General features: G+C 40.1%; 1 protein-coding gene across 1 annotated transcript in view; it reads left to right on the top strand.

Moving 5' to 3' along the window:
- KIAA1549L (KIAA1549 like) overlaps positions 1 to 22,850 on the top strand; it is a 213,262-nt gene that overhangs the window by 138,883 nt on the left and 51,529 nt on the right. The window contains exons 7-11 of the mRNA XM_074998972.1: positions 2,518 to 2,577; positions 4,013 to 4,164; positions 6,605 to 6,776; positions 10,031 to 10,194; positions 17,614 to 17,804. Coding sequence (XP_074855073.1) covers positions 2,518 to 2,577; positions 4,013 to 4,164; positions 6,605 to 6,776; positions 10,031 to 10,194; positions 17,614 to 17,804 — 739 coding nt within the window. The remainder of the gene's footprint in view (positions 1 to 2,517; positions 2,578 to 4,012; positions 4,165 to 6,604; positions 6,777 to 10,030; positions 10,195 to 17,613; positions 17,805 to 22,850) is intronic.

Here is a 22,850-nt window from a genome sequence, read left to right as displayed (position 1 = left end):
ATCTACCCTTGTGGCCTTCTTCGAAGGGGGCATGGTAATCAGGGTGATGGGAGATTACTAATGAAGTGATGCGATGCATATGCAGCGCTTCATTAGGCAAATTCTCCCCCGCGGCAACTTTGAAGTGTCAAACTTTGAAGTACCTGCATGCTGTGTAGCTGTGGGCACTTTGAAGTGCCTCTACTTCCCAAAATTTTCAAGTAAACACATTTAGAAGCAGCACAAGCACTTTGAAGTACCCACAGCATGCTGGTGCTTCGAAGTTTGGCACTTCGAAGTTGCCGCAGGGGAGAATTTGTCTAATGAAGTGCTGCATATGCATCGGAGCACTTTATTAGTAATCTCCCATCACCCTGATTACCATGCCCCCTTCGAAGAAGGGGACAAGTGTAGACATGGCCTATGTGTTGCAATAAGTAGCTCTAACAGGATAGAGCTAAGGACAGCTTTTTGCTCCTACCTCTGAATTATGAGAGTTTATATCTTAACATAAAATCCTAAAAATTTTCATACACTTCCTGGCCTAATGAAACTGTTGTCACACTTGAAAAGCCAGGGAAATGTTAAATCACCCTTTTGGTCCTTTCTTCTTTATTGAGAAATAACCACACAGAACAATATTTTGAACCCCTTCCTCAAACCTGATGAAGAGTCACTCTTCCAAATAGTCCCCTCGAAATCATTTCCATGAGGAGCTGCTCATTCACCAGAATGCATATGCCATAAATCCCAGCTAATCCTGCCTTTGTAGAATGGGTATCTGTCTCTCAGAGTATTGGGATTCACAGAGTGGATTGCCACTGAGAAATAACCATTCTGTGACACTGCAATCACTGTCCATCACAACCAATTACAGTGCAGGGAACTCAATTATTGTGGTTGAAACTGTACAGTTTTGCCTCGCTATGGGTTCTGCATCTTTGCACTGACTGTCAGAGACAGTTCCAGTTTGGGATAATGTCACAGCATCAGTTGGCTCACATGTTTATCAGTTCCAGATTGTGACAGGCCTTTATGGAGGTGAAGGGGAGTCATGTATAAGGAACATTTTGTGTGGCTGACACAAATCACTGCGCGTGTGGTAGATTCAGGGCTACTTCTGGTGCATGTAGTACCCTCAGAGGGGTTGGGATGAAGGCCCTGTCCACTCTCCAAACCAGCCTCCAAGCAGGTGCATGGTGTGCATGGAAGTGGTGTATGCTGCCCTGTATAAAGGAGGTATAACAGCAGGCATGCACCTCATGTGCAAGGGAGGCAGTTTCTCATTGAGGCAGAATCCCTGTCAGAGTGCACTCCATGTGGGAGCACAGTACCTCGCTGCCTCCAGCACAGGGCAGTGCCTAGTAGGCATGATCAAGTTTTAGCTAGTGGTGTGGTAGCACATCACGTTATGGCTTCAAAGAGAAGTTGCAGGTGTTAGTTATATTCTCCCCTGCCCTCCCTGAGTCCCAGAACTAGAAGTGTTAGAGCAGGGCAGGGGGGCAGCAGCACCTCCTGGTGTGAAGTGGTTTCCATTATATAGAGGACTTTAAGTTGGGTTCAACCGTTCTCAGCACACCCCCCCCACAATTTTTTCAGCATCCCTGTTCCCCCCACAGCAGGTATGCAGCAGATTGATGAACCTGCTGTGAATGCAAATATATAGCCTCAGACTGTTATTGACTGTTGTGTGAATGTTTACTTAGGAAATTATTTCGTGCTTATTAACCCGTCACCCTAATGGTATCAGTCTACAGGTAAATACTTTGTAGTATTTCAGGTTTTTTTTCAGAATTGCCAACTATGTCAAACTCAAACATGATCAGAAATGGGAGGGTCATAACCCTGTTAAAACTTGTGTGGTGATGGAAGCTGTTGAGGCATATACTACTAACTTATATCACCGTGAGAACTTATTTCCCAGCAGGCTATAATGGTCCCTTTAGAGCCATCAGGAGTTACCATATATAGGCAAAGTTCAAATAAACCTGAATGGCGTCTGAACAAATCATGGCAGATGCAGATACTTGCTGCACAAATGGAAAATTAAAAACTCTCCAGTATATTAATGCAGTTCTCCAGAAAAAAACAGGGGGGACAGAACAACTCAGTGTTTGATTCACAGTTGTAAAGGAGGCATTACAATACATGCCATAATTCCTGAGACAGTTACCTAGCTTGCTTATCCATCTGAATGTAAAATTCTAGTTATTGCTCTATCTTTATATCAGCCATATGGAGAAAAAGAAGACAGTTAAAGAAGGCTATAATACAGTTTCTTACAAAAAAGTAATTACAATGCTTTTCAAAGTTTCATATTTCAAATAACTTTATGTTGTTTTCCAAAATTCTACTGTAACTACAGCTGTTGCTTGCCATGGATTAAATCCTTTCCATGTTTTCCTTTTTAATGAAAAAGCTGCAAATCTAGATTGTCAGTTAATTGCTAATAAATGCTCTAGGCCAGTGGTGTCAAAAAGGAACACACAATTTTTTGGATGATGGAATATGATAAAGTAATGTTTATTTTTTTTAAAGCTTTGGAGTATCCAAACCTTGATGTCTCGGAAACTACTAGAGACTACTGGGTGATTACAGGTACTTTTTTCTCTCTAAGGAGAATTGTTAAGACTTAGTCCTGCAGATAAACTAGTGAGTAACTGCACACGAAAATGAATAGTCACATGACTATGTCCCTCATAGCAGAACTACTCACCTATTCATAGGCACAGCTCTTATTTTTGCCAGCTTCAGTGGTGGCAGTCTCCTGTGTCTAATTCTTATGTCAGGATTTCTGTTTTTTATCTACGTCCTAGATTTAAATCTGGAATTCAAGGAGGTTTGGATTTAAGCCCAGAAAAGATGAATACTTGTAGAATGTAACAAACTTTGTGATGACTCACTTGCTGTCTCTGGATCAAAGAGATTCTGAATCTGAACTTTTTATCATGCTAGTACCTGAGAGATGCTAGAGATCTTAGCAATATTGTAAATATAGTGTAATCATATTCCTTAGAAGTCCTAGGAGGGAAGTAATGTTTTGGCATCATAAATCCAATAGAAAATTAAATTTCATAATACCGTTTTGTCAGTACTTGGATTCCTTATTATTAATTCAAAAGAGAAAATAAAAAGAAACCTTACGTGAAAGAAATTCTACTGTGTACTCCTTGTAATTTGGTATTCTTGTTCTACTTATTTATATTACGTTTTTGAGATGACGACTTACCCTTATGTAAAAGATTATCAAAGTTCATCACAGTCCCAATCCAAAGCCTACTGAAATCAGTGGAAAGACTCCTACTGACTTTAGAGGACACTGAATCAGATTTCATGAGCCATTACTCTGGTTCTTGAAGACACAAAACTCCCATTGACTTCAGTGGGATATTGTAGATATTCTAGTTTTCGAAAACATAACTCCGACTGCAAGGGAAGTTCCTTTAAAGTTTTGAAATGATGTCAAAATTCAGTGAATATGTATGAATTACATTAAGTATATTGTATATGCTTTACAATTTACTTGGACTTCATTACATCAAACATGTATTCAAAAATCGTTCAGTACCCTAGAACACAGAATGTCAAACTGAGTCCTGTTGAATTGCAGTTTTAGATTTACAGGTCCTTGGATGAAAAACTATCCCTTTACCTAATAAAGGCATGCAATTATGCTTTGAAAACTTTCTTGAGCCTTGTCTGTTCTGGTGCTTTTCCATTAAGTTTTTGATTTTATTTTGCATTAAAGTTTGGTGGGAGATGTAGAGATACTCAAAGACCTTTTAGTAAACAGAAGAGTGGAGTACACTCCTGGAGTATTTTATTCTCTCCATGTAGAAAAGTAGCTGACAGGTTATCTAAGAAAAGCAGTATAATGTCTGGAAACAGAAAGCTGTGATATACCTACAGTGGAAATTATTTAGGGTGTATAAATTTATCAGGTTGTTTTTCTTCTCAACTAGCCTGTACATTTTTGTCATATATTTCACTGCAGCCATGTATTATTTATGAGATTTTTTCCCCATTTTGACAGTTATACAAGGGGTCGACATTACATTACTGGGACTGAACAACCAAAGCTTTGCAAGACTAATGGAGCAGCGACTAGCCCCACTTTTTATGATGTCCCATCAACAAGGAAGGCGATTTAAACGTGCTACTACTGTGGGCAGCTACACTGTGCAGGTGGTTAATGGTGTACAATTTGTATCGAGACAGGATTTCAGGAAGGTTTTGGATGCATATATGGTGCATGGTTTGCTGTGCAAAATGTTTAATTGGAATGAGTTGGGGCGTCTTTATTCATGGAAGCCCATGTAGTGTTTGAGTTTTGCAGGTTATCACAGATGGTTATATGTTTTCAAAATCAGGAATATTTTCATGTATCTTTTCTCTTTGGAATTAGATAAGTGATTGCTTTGCAGTAGGAAATGTTTTGCTGTTTGCTTACTGTGTATGTTTATGTAGCATGTGAACTTTAATAGAAAGAGTCTAGCAGTTGTCATTTTCGGTAAAAGGTCTTCAATATTCTTCAAGGTGAATAGAGTTCCTATACATCTTCTTTCATATGGCTAACACAAAGCTATATCTGATTTATGTGTTGTGCTGAAGTCCTGTGCAAAGCAGTGAGGGATTTTTTTAAATTCTGTTTATTTTTAATTGTCTTTGTTCTATGCAGGACCACAAATCGCATTTTGAAATTGAAGGTCTGAAACCTGAGGCTGTCTCTCTGCACTTTGAGGAAGAAGGTCCTTCGGGAAGATCCCCGTGGGCCGTGCATCTGCACGTGTATTTTGGAGTCCGGAACAGCTTCTTCCGGATTCCAAACCATGTGCCCCTATGCTAATGAGGCTCGGAAAATTTACATGCATGCCTCATTACCATCTTCCGGACGGCTCATTATCATGCTGCTTCTGGAAGAAGCGGCACGTGTAGACACAGCCTGAGTGTTTTATCACTGAATCAAATGGAATACTGTGCTGTGTACTCCTGGGAGAATTCTGCACCAGAAATAAAATGTCTGCATAATATTTTAAAATTCTGCAAATTTTGTTGGTCAAAATAACATACACTCCAGTTTCGGTTCTTTTGGTAATGTATTTCAAAGTACTTGTCAGCAAGTGTGTCCGTAACAAGACAAACACACAGAAATTCCCCCAGAAGTAGAGTTAAAGAGCCTCAAGATGACCCAGATCCTGTTTTTCTGCCTCTTCCTTCCCACAGAGCCCAGCTGTGGAGGCTAGACACCTACCACCTCTAACCCCAGACATATGGTCTCTCAGCTCAGACACCTGCCTTTCTACCCCTCAGAGCCCAGGAATCCAGATAGAGAAACAACCTGATGCTCTGTCCAAGGCTTGCATGGTTTCCTGCTCGCTACCTCCCATCTCATTCCCTCAGGCTGTGTGGGGCACCGTAGCTGTCAGGAGCTTTCCATCTCCTCCTCCCCTTCCCCTGGCGGGGTCTCCTGTGTGTGAGCTGGGCTGTGACAGGTCCAGTGTCCCCTTTTGGTGACCAGCATCAGTGCAGCCCATTTTGTGGGTGTAAGGAAATTCTTCATGTACAACATTAATTTCTGCAAAATTCTGCAGTGGTGCAGAATTCTACTAGGAGTAAGTGAAATGTCCTATTTCTCTTGTTTGGTGAAATCTGTATTCCCAGTCAGTGTTTTCCACCACAGCTTATTTTGTTTCTCTACCAAAGTTAGCCAATGTCCTTACGTGCATATAATTCAGAACTTTATGCCTACAAAATTTCACAAGTTGTCAGTTCTCTGCACTTTTTTCTAAACTTAGCTTATTGTTAAATATTTTAAAATAACTGTTTTAGTGTTTCTGCATTGCAAGCATCTTCCCTACAATGTGTGTTCTCTATATGAAACAATTAAGAAAAAAAGGGGGGGCATTATTATTTGATAAAATCATGACCCTTGGGAAAATGTTACACGAAAACATTGAGTCCATAATAAAATGCAAGAAATAAAAATCTCCCCTCTTTTTCATGTGATTATAAATACTTTATACAACTCCACTTAACATATAAGGAGAATTATAAAGATGTACACTTTCAGTACTGTTGACAGTGTGACAGAACAAATCCCAGAGGTTTTTTTTTCTTTTTCTTGTGGGTAGTGGGTGTAGGGATTTGATACCTGCAAAATATCAGTGTAGTGTAATTTTAAATAAAAAAGCACATTTAAATTTCTCTCAGTGTAATTGCTTTTTCACAGCACCAGAAGCAAGCTCACATCAGACCCGCCCTATGGAGATCCTTTAAAGAATTGACTTTTTTGCCTCTTTACTTAGTTCTTATCACTGTTTCTGCTTTCTAGTCTAGGGAATATTAGAAATATTTTTAAAGATTCTTATCAAGGTTGTCCTCAAGGACTGCTGCATGCTAGGCAAACAGAGCAATGGAACAATGTAAGGCCCTAAAACAATGAAGGCCCTGAATTCCTCTGAGACTTGCATGGAACTTGCACTTGTGTGTTGTCCTGCTAACTTCAGTGGGGTTCTTGACAGGTGCAGGGGTCTGCCTGGACATGGCTTTGCGTAGGATCAGAATCTTAAGTGATGACACAGTTTAAACTTAACTTCTGTCTCTTTGTCTCTCCTTTTTTTATAAGATGGTAAAAATGCAGCGTATTCCAGGTCCCAAGGAGCTTGCTGAACTGACTTACTATACTTTATACAATGGGAAACCTTTGCTGGGAACTGCTGCTGCCAAAATGTTGAGTACTGTTGATTCTCAAAGAATGGCCTTGACGTTAGGTTATGTCATCCAAGTACAAGCCGATCGTAAGAATCCTTTTCTTAAGTTTTGAATCCCCAGTTTTAATCACATTTATTGTTTTTTTTCTCAGAACAGATATTCCAGATGCAACACTGATGTGCTTATTAACAACACTGGAATTTCAAATGCACTTGATTTAGCAAAGTATTCAGTCAGGTGGCATTTGCTTCGTGCGAAAGCATAGCCTTTTCATCTGTTAGATGAAGCACTGACATTAGAGAAACTACAAAGAGCATTGATAGAAAAAGGGGAAATAATTGTATCAAGTGATTTAAATATTGGCCATATGCATAGGAGGAGATCAGAAAAATGGTTCAAGGGGTGCAGTATTAATTCTAGTGAGTACAGTATATTCTCAGTTTGGTACTAGATTTGATCACACTGTATTATGGAGTTGTAATCTTTGTTGTGCAGACAACAGATTTTGACCCGTTTGCATAACTTACATTCCCTCAAATTCATAATTACATTGTTTCCCATAAAAATGCTTCAAAATGCCTTTTTCTGCTAAATAGCTGTAAATCAGACAAAAAAACCCTGTCCCCTTATCCTTTGTACATACTTTTATGCTCTTGAAGTGACTTTATTGCATTTGCAAGATTTGAGGTGATCTGACTTTGTACTTGTATGCTGTTATAAGGAGGCCCTGCTCAGCTCTAAGTGTCCGTATTCCTTTTCTAGATAAATTGAAGTGAAGAGTTCACTATCATTAAATGAAATTGTGAACTTGGGCAGCTGAGACACTCAGATTGGATGATTTGAAAGGAAGGGACAAAGCACCTAGTAATTTGCTTGTGAAGTAAAATATTACTATTGCCTCATTTTGGACACAATACAAGTACTACTTTTTAATTACAAGGAGTTTAATTTTGTTAATTATTTAATTTTGATTTATTATTATTTGTTCTGTAATAGTGCCTGGAGGAGCCTCACTGTCATAGGTGCTGTACTGTACTGGTACATAGTGAGAGATAGTCCTTGCCCTGAAAGTCTATGATCTTGACAATACAGAACAAGGGTGTAAAAATTACTGTTATTCTGGTTTCAGATGAGTAACTGAGACAAAGAGATTAAGGGCCTGAGCCAAACCTAATGAAGTCAGTGGAAAGACTCTGGTTGAGTGGGCATCGACTCAGGCCACAGTTGACTTACCTAGGGACAGAGAGGAAGATTGTGTTAGGGCTCTTAAATCTCAGTCCTTTGCATGAACCACAAGATCATCCTTCTCTGTACACTCTTCTGAAAGAACTGTACATTTTCCATTGCTCATAATATAAAGCTCTGCTACACTTGCTTGCTGCTCTCATAGAGGTGGTTGGCTATTAAAACAGTTATTGTCAGGTAAAATATGGACTCAAACCTCTTATTTAAAGCACCCCAAAACCAAAAAAAAAAAAAAAGCCCATACTAAGACATTAACTTAATGACCTCAGGTCATTCGGTGGTGAAGATTGCTGATGAAGTAGGACATTGTTGGTTTAAATTCAGGATGTAGACAGCCTTATTTGAGATGTAATGAAACATAGTTTAAATTCTGTGCATTAATATGCCTTTGAGCACCTGATTTTGTTATTTTAGCACATCAGAATTACTACAGATTTCCATGAAAGTCTGTGGCTAAGGCTACATTATTGTTTCTATTTTGAGATACACTTGTAGTCCGAAATAGAAACCATGTGGCCAAACACCACACTCAAAATAGCAGGTCTATTTCGAGCATGGTGTTTTATTCCCAGTAACCCTCACCATACGAGGGTTACTGGGGAGTTCAAATTTAGCACTTTTTTCAAACTCCAGTTCAGTGTAGCACGCACTGGGTTCGAAATAAGATGCCTTGGAATAAGTTACACAGTTTGCCCAACACAACTTGAGTAACTTATTTTGAGTGAGGTACCTGAGTGTTCAAGGCCAACAGGATCCAGCCACAGACAGGATTGTTGCTAGCTATGCTATGGTGTTTACTGTTAACCAGATGCTATTCATTTAGAGCTTGGTCCTACACGGTGTTAAGTGCCTTTGACAGCTAGTGGAATCATTGGCAGTTGAGGGCATGCATCACTTAGCAGATGCTGGTTCTTGGTATGGCTTGTTAAATCAAATAGAAAGTGGAGTGAGAACTATTAGAAATATCCCACTACTATTTTAATAATCACCTGGTTTATGACAGGGGCCATTAAACTAGGAGAATATATACAGAGTACAGGTTAAGCCTCATAATTTATATTCAAACAAAATTAAGAGGCAAACTGTGGTGATTATCATTAGCATTTGCAAAAAGAAATGAAATGAGAAAACTCTGCATTTATTTCACAATAGGATATTTACTATAAACAATCATTAGAAGTATATTCTGAAAGATGTAAATGGCAACTTACCCAAATAAAATGGAATCTAGAATCCTCTCAATCTTGCCCTTCTAGAGTGCTCTCTAGGTAAACACGATCTAATGGTATTTCAAGGTGAGATGTGCATTAATGCTGTGATGTACAGTACCTAGCATAGCTGGATTTGTCTGAGGCACTGTGCTAATAAAGGTAAATAATTCATATTCTGCTGCAGCTTTCAATATTTCTAAAAGTGATTTCCCCCAGCCCCATAGTCACCCCGCCTCCCAAAAGTGCCTAATTTTGTGCTCTTTGCGATGCCCATCCTGTGACTGCCAAAAAGGCTATAGCACAACAGCAGCATTACAAAGGAGCCATTTCTGCTCCCATGGATGTCAATGGCAAAACTCTAAATAAACCAAATCCTTAACTGGTGTGAGTTGTCAAAGGAGCTATGCAGATTTACAGCAGCTGTGAGTCAGCACCAACATCTTCTGTTGGAGCAGGACTGGGTACAATGTTTACATTTTTGTGTACAAAACTAGCTGACTCCTGGCTCTACTGGTTTTTTATTTTAGGAAAACACCTAAGGCTTGTTTCATTCAGCAGTATTTGCTTAGATTGTGAAAGCCATTTGTGTGAGATCTCAGCTTGATGTCAGGAATCGGAGAATTGATCTGCAGCTTTCTATAACTAAGAACATGGACTATGAGAGAAGAAAGTGCAGGGATCGATCATAGAAGTCTGTTGATCTATTTTCATTATTGTAAAAATCCCGACAAATTATTTTAAATAAATGAATGAATACTAAATCTTTTTTTAAAAAAATTGTTGTGTGAATACCATATAAGAATGTCTCCAGCTAGTTCTTTTATTGCTTTTACATCGCAACTCTGGCCATGGAACTCTGACTCTTTGTCTTGCAATTTATGCAGCTGTGGTTAAAAACCCTCCAAACAACCTATGGATCATTGCAGCAGTGCTGGCTCCCATTGCTGTGGTTACAGTTATCATCATCATCATCACAGCGGTTCTGTGCAGGAAGAACAAAAATGATTTCAAACCAGACACCATGATGAACTTGCCTCAGAGAGCTAAAGTAAGTGACTGTTCTAACAGGAGATGTCTATCTCAGGACATTCATCGTTTTTCTTCAGATCTGCTCCTAAGTATAATTTAAAGGCCATTTGAGAGTTTAAAGGATCAGTACACTCAGGATAGGACTTCTCAGCTGTTACAGAACCTGTTTGCTTTTTCCTGGAGTAAGAAGAAAGATCTATGCCTCACCAGCTACATCTACACTAGCATTCATCTTTCAAAAGAGGCATGCAAATGCGGGGAAATCGAAATGCAAATGAGGCACACATTTACATATCTCATTTACATATTCATTCGAAAGAACATCTTTGAAAAGAAGAAAAGCAGTGTAGAAAAAGTAGAAGAAAAGCAGTGTAAAAATAGAAATAAGGGTTCCTTCGAAAATGGGATTTATTTTCGAAAGAGCCACAGCTACAATGCTCAACTTCTTTTGAAAGAAGAATGTGCAAATGAGATGTCAGATATGTAAATCTGTGCCTCATTTGCATTTTTTATTTCCTTCCTCTTTCGAAAGACAAATGCTAGTGTAGATGTAGCCAGCCAGTTTTCTTTGGCTTTTTCCTTCTGCCCCACCCTTGAGACCTTGTGCCAAAACAATTACCTTTCCATAGGACTCCTTGCACCCCATAAGAACGTCTGTCTAGTCATATGGAATAATTATTGTTCAGAGATACAGGTCATTCCTTGTCACAGGATTAAGCATGTTTCACCTGGCATGGCATTTATCTCTTCTGTCAGTTGTGGAGCAAAAGATAAAAAAAATGGAAAATCAAAATTTGATCTTTATTGAAAGTTGACTGTCACAATGTAGCTGGTCCATGTGAGTAGAACTGAGACCATCTTTCTGTGCAAGAGGAGGCAAGGCCAATCTAGCCAATAAAGGGGGCTGGGCTCTCCTTAGGCTGCCATAGGTCAGAGAATGGGAGCTGGAGTAATTGGGACGGGCCATGCCTGCGGCAGCCAGGCCAAGCCCTGGTGGAGATGAGTGGAGCAGAGTAAACTCCTGTAGGGAGCCCTGGATCCTCCCACATTGCATGGTCCTAGAGTGTGGGCCACAGCCCAAGCCCAAGCCCAGAAGTCTACATTTCAGTGACATAGCCCTGCAGCCTGAGCCTCACGAACCTGAGTTGGCTGGCACAGGCCGGCTATGGCTATCTGGTTGCTGTGTAGGGAAAGGAGCGAGGTAAAAAAGACTGCTCGTTTTCTCAGTCTGTAGCTTCACAAAAATCAAGCAGTCCTGTGGCACCTTAAAGACTAACAAACTTATAACTCTAATAAATAAATTTGTTAGTCTTTAAGATGTTACAAGACTGCTTGTTTGTTTTCTGCTTGTTTACCTGCATCTGTTCAGAGACTAAACCTTCTTATAAGAAACTGAAGCCCTGCCCTTTAAAAGAGATGTTCTCAATTCTATGCACCGACTTTCTGCTAAGCAATTCCTATTAGCACTAATAAGAGTAGAATAGTAAAGTTCTCTGCTTTTACAGAAGCTGAGAGTCTAGTCCAAAATTAGAATTGTTCCAGTCAATTAGTACTGCAGAAATGGCAACCATTCCTACAATCACCACTCTTTTCTTTTACTTTTTTGTACTTCTAATCCACTTGCAAATATAGCTTACAGAGAATTAAGGAAATTATACTTCCCTTTACTTAATGAGCAATGTAAATTATAGAGGCACTGACAGATAACTCCCTCATTTGAATCTCATCCTATAAAGTACATCTTCTGCTTTATAATAATATATCTCCCCATAGTGGAAAAATCTCCCAACTGTCCAAATGGGTTCCAACTTATTAAAATCTCAGATTCTAGGCTAGGCAATCCCCCAAAGCCAGGATTGGGTGAGGCATTTTTTAGGCTAATGATCATGTGTGCACATTATACTGTCCCTCCACTCTTCTTATTGGCTTCCCTCTTTTCACAGGTAGGGAACTGAAATGATAAAAAAAACTACTTGTTTTCTGAGCAATCTAAGTAGATCAAAATGGAATGTTTCAACCTTATCAAAGTGGTCGAGTTTTAATTTTTTCAAAAGGCCATTTTATTTAAATGCAATGTTCCTGATCATACTGCATTTTTGAAGGAAACTCTTCTGTCAGAAACATTGTGGTCAGCTCTAGTTGGAAGGTATAGATTGGACAGATGATGAAGGTAACAATTCTGCACTGCCAGGAAGATGAATAGGGTGGTTAAGTAGATTTTTCCCATCTCTGAGATTTAAGTTTCTGCTTAAAATGTATTTTTGGAAGGTAACAAAATAAGAATATCCCAAGAACAGCAATATATTTTCATCTTACCCTACTGGGAGTTTGAGCCTGTTAGGCAGAACAATAATAACCAGTGCTATAATTGCTATCGAATCTTAAATGTAAAATTTGGTGATACAAAAAATGATTGATGGTAACATGTATAGTGTATTTTAAAGTAAATATGTATTATTTCATTTGTTGCAAAAGTGCTTGAAACCAGTTGATTAATGGAGTTGCAGTAGATATTTCTGTTTAAGAAACTGTTTTGAAATCCCACTTCTATATGTTTAGTGTTTGAAATCTGTTTATCAGAGTTTTTGGCTGTTCTGCATTAAAATAAAAGGAAACTCAAATTCTATGAGGGAAGCCCTCAACGGTATTCAGCTTATTTTGTTTTTTAGTGGTGCAGTTTTATGTGATCTGGTTTCAAAAGCTTTATATCAAGGAAAACTAGCAGAGTGGAACTGTCATTTCATTGCTGCAGTCATATTGCTATGTCATGGGGGTGAATTGCAGTTCTTCAGAGAGAGCTGTCTATTACGTCATTTAATAGAAACCTTCCTTTGTGAAAGGAATTATATTAGTGAACAAAGGGTAGAAGGGTAATGAGACCTTTAACATTTAAATATCATTCTGCAGTCTAGGTGTCACTGGGTAGTTGGCTCTTTAAGGGGAGATTTAGTCCACCTGTGTCAAGCTAAACTCACCTCTCCAGGTGGCCACATGCTCTTCAGTCAGCCTTTTATAAGGGAGAGGGCTGATTGTGCTCTGGTGAGAGCTGATAATGCTCAAGTTGGAGTGCTGGGTGATCCTTCAGGACAGAAATCTGGGATGCTGTAGCTGGCTTGAGGGCTCAGCTGCAGAAGCAAGACTGGTTCCTGCAGGGAATGAAAGAGACTGAACTGAACCCATTTGTGGGCAGGACACTCAGAACCCTTGGTTCTCAGAGACCAAGACAATGGAGATGATAATGCAGCTCCTGGACGGAGGGCTTGGGGATTTTTGAGGCAAGAGGAGAAAGCTGTTCATTGTGGAACCAGTGGCTGGCTGGCTGGATGAAGCTGGCATGGAGTATTCATGTGTGTATGGACTGAGTAAGTGGGTGCCCTTTGGAATGGGAGTGTTTTAAAATAATATGGACTGTGTGAGAAACTGAAGAGCCCCATGAGAGGGAAAGTGGGGCAGTTTGCCTTCAGAGCAACCCTTGACTACGTGGAGACTCTTGTCAGGAAGCCAGCCTCTCTTATACTGGCATCTGCTGTAAAACAATTGTTGCTTCAGGATAGGAATTGCCCTTTTATTGTACGATGTTGAAGGAGGGTTGAATAAATAAATAAAGTTACAAAAGATTAGCTGCTCATAAGCAGTGTATTTTATAACACCCTTCTTCTGAGTTGTATTAAATCCCTGTTGCCAAGTTGGATTGATTTAAAACCTACCATGATGTGTGCTGAGTTTCAGCAAAAGGACACCATTACCATTTGTTTCAAATGACTTACTAGTTCCAAAATAAAAAAGTTATAAACTGCAAGGAAGATGAGACTTTTGGAGCAGTAGATAAATGTCTGGGTGTTTAATAGTCTTTAAATGCTTTGTTTGTTTTTTGGGCAGATAACTTCTTTTTCTGCATCTCTTCATTTCTAATTCATAGCATGCCTTTAAAGGCCATAATCTTATTTTCCAGTCTGTCACCTTTTCTTCTCTTTAAAATGTAAAGGAAGAATAAGCAAGTACATAAATATGGATAAAATCCACAGTCTCAGTCTCTCAAGCTAAAGTAAATACTGCAGGCTCTGAGAAATAGCCACTGTTCATTTGTAGAGAACGTACAAGGAAAAGAAAAATTAAATGAGCTGAAGCAGAGTATACGTGGTCATTGTGGCATTTATCACCATTTACATCACCATTACGAATTGAGGTGGCCAGGAATCTTCCAACAATTATTTTTCTGACCAAAAATGTGTTTTTCGCAAAATCATTTTTTTCTAGGAGAAAACTTCCATTTTGCTTTAAAAATTGTTCTTTTCTTTGAGAAAATTTGATTGTTTTTGTACATGCATTTGAGGACCTGCAGCTGGGTTAGGTGGAGGCCGAGAGGAGTTGCCAGCAGGAGGAGGTGAAATTAACAGGAGTCTTAAGGTGGCAGCTTAGCAAGTTCTCTCTAAATGGAATCTTTCTGAAATTCATTCTAGTGCAGCAGTTCCCAACCTTTTCCAGACAGGGACCCATTTTGACAACTTATGAAGACTTGGTGACCCAAGGCAATTTAAAAACAGGGTAGGGGGGAGGGAAGTGCTGTAACTAGCTAATTTTGTGCCTGAGGTAAGAATATAAAATTATGCCTCCTCATCTTTGTATAGTCATAAGAGTTCTTTCATAGAGAAGGGGAAATATATTAATAAAATAATACTTCTACATTTACTCTAATCAGAGTTGTGGTAGTAGAAAGGCACTCAACCCCAAACTAGCCCCCTCCAGCTTAAACCCCACAGTCGGGGCTAGGCGAGTCACATTGAGGGGGCTAGGGGAGTCACACTTGAGCCGGAGAAGGCTAGGGGAGGCAAAGGGACCCAGATCCCCATGGCTGGGAGCTGGCTGGAGCTCAGAGCTCCAGCCAGCAGTGCCAGCCACAGGATCCCTGACTGGTTGCAGGGGGAACCCCAACCCCCACAGCTGGAAGCTGACTTGGGTGTGGAGCCCTGGGCTGGCAGCAGCAGCTGCAGGAACCCCAGCTGGGTGTGGGGGGGGACCTCCCACTTCTGCATCTGGAAGGCTTGGAGCCCTGGCTGTGTGCAGGGGGGACCTCCGGACCCCATGGCTGGAAACGGGCTGGGATGTGGAGCCCCTGCCAGCAGCACCAGCAACAGGAACCCTGGCCAGATACCGGGGAAACCCTCACCCACACAGCTGGAGGCCAGCTGCAGCTCAGAGCCCCAGCCAGCAGAGCCAGCCACAGGAGCCCCTGTTGGTTGCTAGGGGACCCATGGGACCCCAGCTGGAAGCTGGCAGGAGCATGAAGCCCTGACCAGCTCTCAGCCTTCAGTCCCAGGCATAAACCTGCCAGCACTGCCTCCCTACCTACCTCACCTGAGCTGGGCTCTGTTCCTTTGGCTCCCTAGCTCTCTGACTATATCTTTTTTTATCATGCAGGTGGGCAGTTCCCTGTCCTGCATGACTGAAATGGTCCTTAATTTAATCAATTGGCTTCAACTGCCTGATGGCTGTTAAACCAATTAAGAAGTTCACTATCATTTCAATGTGAATGGCTTCTTGGGAGCCGCCCAGCCCAGTTGTCAACCCTTTTCAATGTCATATCACCATCCATAGGTTGGGAAACCCTGTTCTAGTGTCATACAGCCAATGTAAGAAATGACTTCAGCAGGTGTGTTCACTCATCATTTCAACAGTCTTACATAGATCCCAGTCATTAGATCTTTCTCAGAAATCTTGTCAAATAGTATCCTTTTCCTTGCAGTTGAGAATAAATCTTTGATAATTAATCATTGGGATAGTCCTGCCAGTTTCATTTGGGGTACTAAAGCCATCTGCTCCTGGGGGATTTTACAGAGCAGTGTTCCAAGAGCAGCAGCTGTTTAGTACAGTATGTCAGCTATTGAGAGTGGCTTCTCCATTTCTTCCTTTAGCACAGTTTTGTCATTAGATGTAGCATTGTTGAAATAAGATCATGGTTATGCCACTCTTGAGTTATGTCAGAAAGTTTTTTGGTGACTCTTGCCTTTATTTAAAAACCAAAGTATACTTTATAAGATATTGATTTGTTCTCAGAGGGGGGGGTGTTAATGTCTGTTAGCCAGTCTGGCCACAGATTTTCTGTTTTCTTGCCCCCTTTGCAGAATAACTTGGTCTCTGCTAACTATTAACATAATGAAAATTTTAAACCATTAGTTTAATTCACTGTATTTGAGTCTAAGATGTCTTTTATATTTTCCCCCTAGCTGTCTTTCATATCACTTTCTTGCCCTTTTTTCATTCCCTCTCTCCCTGAATTTGTTCTAATAGCATCTTTTTTTTTTGGTACTTACCTTTCAGAGTATTCATCATGATCATCAGCAGCAGCAACCATGGGTGCAGTGTCCATTGGTGTATGATGCATTCCTCACTATTTCCTTCCTTCAGGGTATTGGGAAGACATAAATCTTCCAACAGGAGAGAGAGCACTGTTCTTTGCTGGCAATGATTGTAAATGGGTCCAGCAGGTCTGATAGGGTGCAAGCATGACTGCTATAATGTGCTGAACCTTTGTTTGTCCAAATCAATATTAGTCCATTTTGTGTAACTTCTTATTGCACTCTGCTGGAGCTGATTATGAGGTGAATGCCATCTTTTAATGCATCTTTAAAAATCAGCATTGGTGTTAAGTGAGAGACTGACAGTGTGGCAAACCACCTTCAGAAGAATGAAAGTGATTTCTTCTTAGATATGTCAAAATTTTCGGATTCACATATCTACAAAACTTGTCTCTGGTTTATTGCCATAAAGGACAGAAGTGGAGCAAATGTTTATACAAACCAAAAGGTAGATAATTCATTGTTTTGGCCTAACTGTGAAGTTCAGATCTGGATGGATATTTGTCCAGATTAACTCAAATGTTCAGTAACATCAGAAGCCTTTCAAGCACTAGGCTTATAATTTTCAGGTGTTATCTGCTGGAATGTTATGGGACATGCTTTGGTGGTATGGTGAGGGAAAAACCAAATTGCCTAGAGAACTAAAAAAGCACCATCATCTTATCCTTCATTGTGGTTTTCCTTATGTTTACAGCATTCTGCCAACAACCACAGGTAACCAAGAAAAGATAACACCTTTAGTTTGGCAATTTAATTCAATCTATAATGGAAATGAAATCTCACTTATATTTGTTGGGCATTCTCCTATTGTGACTTATTTTAACATTCCGTTCCGACTTCTCAATTATCTTCCTGAAAACAAGGGTAGTTTAATATCTCTTCATAGTTTATATAACATGTTGAATAGAAGTCTGATTAATGTGCTGCATCACTGCCAATTTTCTTAATTAAGTTTATGTTTGCAGCTTTTAACTGTAAAACATATAATTGAATATATTAGGAGGTAATAACAAAAGATATCGTGTTAACATATAATGCATGTTGGAATTCCACAGTTTTTGCGTTTTTTTTCTTCTCTGCAGCCTGTACAAGGTTTTGACTATGCCAAGCAACATTTAGGCCAGCAGGGAGCTGAAGATGAAGTTTTACCTGTGACTCAGGAGACTGTTGTGCTACCGCTTCCAGTTAGAGATGCTCCTGCTTCTCAGGAGAGAGAAACTGCTCAGGATGGGAGCACCATTAAAACTGCTAAGTCCAATGACACAAGAAAAAGGTATGCATTGAACAAACTTCAGCTGAAGGCTGGAGTGGGCTGGATGCTGCTGGTCGCTGATGGAACAACAGCGGGGTTGGCACTGATGCAGTGCCTGTAGCATCTGATTTTCCTTTGCAGAAGGTCTTGGCATATGATATGTTTAGCACCATGTATGTAAGATTGCTCAAAAAAAAAAGTGGGATAATATGAAGCCTTAGCAGACATTTTCATATGTTTAGTGAGTTAAAGAAATGTGTGGAAAATGGAGAAACCATGAGCTAGTGATGGGATTGAACCAAAACTCTTGGATCTGAAGTTTGGAAAGGCTCAGTCTGAATCTGGATGTCAATTTTGCAAATGGACAATGGGACAGATACTTAGCTGATGCAAATTGGCACAGCTACATTGACAGTTTCTACCACCTAGTGATCTGCCACCATACCTTTATTGAAGACTGAACAGAAATCCAAATATCACCTACATAATGTTATCATATGTCAGAGTTCACAGTACATGAAACAGCAAAACAATGACTATTCCATGCTCCAAACTCATGGAAGGGACCACTTGAAAACTATGTGAAAATTAAATATTTCTCAAATTCTTTCATGGTGAATGAGTAGGGTCACTTACACTCTTGTATTCTTCAATCATAACATGAATTTTTGATGTTGAAATTCTCTAGTGAAGGGAATAAAGTATAAGGAGAGCTGCTATTTTAGGAGTGAGAATAAAAGCTATAGTGGTATTACGATATCCCTGTTTTTTAGTAGGGATTTGTTTGCTTTAAGGGCTTTTTTGGAGGATGGGGCAGGGGGGAAGGTGCAGAGAAGCTTTGGAAAGTAAATCTCAGTTTATTTATCTTATTTGATATTTGTAAGTGAACTATACCAGATTTGTTTAATCAGAAATATCTAGAAAAGTTAGAACTTTCTTTCTTCTACATACAGAGAAAAAGGCATGATATAGCTGGGTCTCCCTAGCAGTGGGTGGCCTCATGGTTAGGTCCCTGTGTTGCCTGGGGTGTAGGGCTTCAGTCTGCTTACTGAAGTCTGTACCTTCAGTTTGAGGCATGGCCCAAAGAGTCCAATTTCACCCTTGTCAGTGGGGTTTTCTTTGCGGTTCTCCCCCTTCACTCCTGGGCGGAGGTGTGTGCGTGCGCGCGTGCTCGCGCGCACCCAGGGCCTTCAGATGGTAGAATCAATTCCTGCCTCTTCGCTGGTCAGCCCTGAACTGAGCTAGCTTCTCTCCTTTTATTCTCCTTCCAGGTTCTGGCACTGGCTGCAGGAGGAACAGGGTGGGGCTAACTGAGCAAAAAGGCTTTGTTTAGCTGCTGCACTGCCTGGCCTTTTCCCTCACACATGGTACCATTTTTGCCTTGGTAATAGTTTTCTATATGTAGGTAAACGGGGGGCAAAAATGAACCCCAGCTAAAAAGCCTTGTTTGGATCCTAGGATTAGTTTGCTCATCTTGTGTAAAATCCTTCTGGCTTTTAGAGTCAATGATATATGAGGTATGCCGTGTACAGATCATTGTGTTTGTTGCAGAGCACAGGAGTCAGGTTTTCTGACTCATATGAACTCAGCGGTACTTGTCCCTTTTAAAGTCTTCAGTTCTCTGACACAGTGCCACTCAGGAGACTATCACTATAGCAGCTGTAGGTGCTGGTGCTATGCTCCTAAAAGATAAGTCTCCTCAGGGCTGTTCCTTAAAGATGTTTTTCAAGCCTCTTTGATTTCTGACTCTTACCCATGTGTAAACATACACACAGAATTTAACTCCCCCCCCCGCCCAGTAATATAAGGAGAAATCTGTTAATTGTTTTGGGTATATGCAAAATCCTCTTGATGGAGAGAGCTGTGCAAGCTCAAAGCTTGTCTGTCTCATTAACAGATATTGGTCCAATAGAAAGTTATTCGTTCATGTATCTTCTCTCCAAAATCCTTTTGTAATAAATCTCTGCATTCCTAAACAAATTCAGATCAGCAAGCTTTTACTGATTCAGGAAGTCACTGGAAACGGTTCCCATTGTCAGGTGGGTTGAATGTGCAGTATTGGTCTAATGCTTATTTGGCTCCTCTTATACAGGCAGGCCTATTGACTCCAGTAGGGTTAGTTGAGAGCAGGAGTTGCCCTTTATGATCTCTGGCAGGTGGAAGGGGAACTTTGTTTAGTAGTTTAGCATGAAAATAAAAATATGACATGATCATCTGTGAGATGCTTGCAGTTTCATTCCAGGACAATTCACAACATGGAAGGGTTGTATTGGATTTTCATGAACCAGCTGGGGTTGTTATAATTGAACTTTGAAGTTAAATTTTGAATTTTAGCTTAATAAGCATGAGTTTGTTTTTAAAAAGAGGAGCTCTTAGAAGCCCTGTGATGGCAGACTCAATCGTGCAAGGACAGCTATCTTTGCTTTGTTTCTCTGGAGCCTACACCGTTCCCAATGGCAGCATGGTTTCTTCAAACCTTGGCTGGTCTGTTCCCTTTCCTCTTTCTGCCCTAACTTCTTGTGTGTTTCCTTTCTGTCTTCCCTCTGTGGCTATGGTAATGTGGCACTTTTGAATATGCTAATGAGACACAGCCATGAATATGCAGTGCATCATTAGCATAACAGCGGCCACGTGAGCTTTGAAACTGCCAGTTTCGAAAAGCACACTGCTTGTGTAGCTGGGGACCTTTTGAACTGTCCCCCCTGCTTTCAAAAGCCCTTTTTCCCAAAACCAAGTAGGAAGAAGGGGCTTTTGAAATCAGGAGGCCGTTTTGAAAGGCCCCTGGCTACATGGGTGGCATACATGTTGAAACTGGAAGTTTAGAAGCATGCGCAGCTGCCATTATGCTAATGAAGTACTGCATATTCATTGCAGCGCCTCATTAGCATATTCCAAAGTGCTACATTACCATAACCACTCTGAAAGGAGGGGCTAGCTTGGCCACAGCCTATGAGTCCTCTTTAAAATGTCCTGCTTAGACTATGTGTATACTAGGGCTGTGTCTACCCTTGCATTCCTCTCTCTAAAGAGAAATGCAAATGAGAGAAATCTAAAATGCAAATGAGGAACTGATTTACATATCTCATTATTCACTTGCATAATCTCTTTTTTGGAAGAGATTCTTTCAAAAGAAGAAAAGTAGTGTGGACAGGTCTCTTTTGAAAGTAAACCCCATCTTTGAAAGAACCAGTCTTCCTGAAACAAAATAGAAAGAAGGGTTCTTTCCAAAATGAGGTTTATTTTTGAAAGAGCCCTGTCTATGCTATTTTTATTTTTTTGAAAGAATCTCTTCCAAGAAGAGTATGCAAATGAACCACAGGATATGTAAATCAGCACCTCATTTGCATTTTCAATTTCCCTCATTTGCATTCCTCTTTCAAAAGAAGAATGCAAGTGTAGGTACTGACTAGCAGTTTTGTCTATAAAACTATTGTTGCTCAGGTGTGTGGAAAAAGACAAAGAAGATGGCCATGTAAATGATGTTTCCTTGGGAGTGTCAGTAAGAATTGGCCCTGGCTTGATTGTGGGATGTTCAGAGGGAAAAAAGGAGTTTGTGTGTTTGCGAATGATGACCGCCAAATGCAGGTGGGTTCTTCCTTCCTGGCTCCTTAATCAAAGGCCAAAATTATTTAAAAATGCATGAATGGAAGATTAAACTTTAGCTGCTTAATATGACTGAAAGTGTTAATAAATTAATATGTACCTAGTTCTTTAGTTAAATATTTCAAAGAGCTAGGTTTTGATGGGCTGCACATGACAAAATAAGTTGCCCCAACTGACACATTGCTGTGACCATTATACTGTTCTGAAGGAGCTTAGTTATTGAGCAATATGTTGCCACACCACTCCTGCACCCCACTTGTATTTTGTACATTGAGTTGGAGTTTAGCTGTTTGACAATATATTGTGTTATCCCAAGTGACACATGCCTGTTGCAGAAGTGGTGAAACTTTATTTCTGCTCTGACAAATACATTAACCAACTCTTACCTTGGGTTTGTCTACATTTGGCCCCAACTTTGAAGGGGGCATGGTAATCAGGGTGATGGGAGATTACTAATAAAGTGCTGCAATGCATATGCAGCACTTCATTAGGCAAATTCTCCCCTGCAGCAACTTCCAAGTGTCAAACTTTGAAGTGCTGGCTTGCTGTGTAGAAGTGCCTTTACTCCTCAAAATTTGACACTTGGAAGTTGCCACAAGGGAGAATTAGCCTAATCAAGTGCTGCATATTCACCGCAGCACTTCGTTAGTAGTCTCCCATCACCCTGATTACCATGACCCCTTCAAAGTTGGGGGCAAGTGTAGACATAGCCCTTTGTGTTTTTAAGTAAACATACAATAGCCATATGAAATCAATATTTACCCCCATTTGATCATTTAATAAATAATTTAAATTTAATCATAGTCATTAATGTGATGACATTTCTAAAATTAACCTTGCATTAATGTATATTTTAACAGTCATGTGGTACTCAATTTTAGTATATTTCGTCTATTCCATGGTGGTTCTTTTATCATTGCTCATCACCACAGTATCTGAGCACTTTCCAGTCGTGCATTAAATAGTGTGCTTGCACATCTGTCATATGTCGTTTGTTCTCTCATCCTGTCCTCAGGGATTGAAGCATATGCAATGCAACATCTTCTTCTGTCATGGTTTTTTATTTATTTTTAAAACACACAAGTTGCTACATATTAAAAGGCAAGGTAAAAATAAAACAGTTTGAGTAGGAGTAGAAGGTCATGAGGTTTGTGATGGGATGGAGTTTATTCTGCAGTCAGGGACTGGCCCCCAAGAAAGTTCTTTACCCTTATTGTAAGGAATTCTTTTGTGCCTGAGGAGCACAGTTAACTACACCCACAAATCTTCATTCTGGAGCTTAGGAAATGGGCTGAGGCCGCTGAGTGCCTTCTAGGTAGGGACTTCCAGAAGAGTTTATTTCAGAATAATGCTGCTGTGTAGATGTACGCTTGGGATGATCTGAGACTTTTTGTTTATCACATCCAGCTTGTCAAATCCAAGCTTATTAAAACTCCATGTTAAAAATGGAAGAGAGGGGGAGAA

Source organism: Carettochelys insculpta, chromosome 6 (assembly GCF_033958435.1).
Source record: "Carettochelys insculpta isolate YL-2023 chromosome 6, ASM3395843v1, whole genome shotgun sequence".
Taxonomy (NCBI): Eukaryota; Metazoa; Chordata; order Testudines; family Carettochelyidae; genus Carettochelys; species Carettochelys insculpta.
Note: the sequence above shows the minus strand (reverse complement) of the source record. Positions and strands in the feature narration are given on the sequence as shown.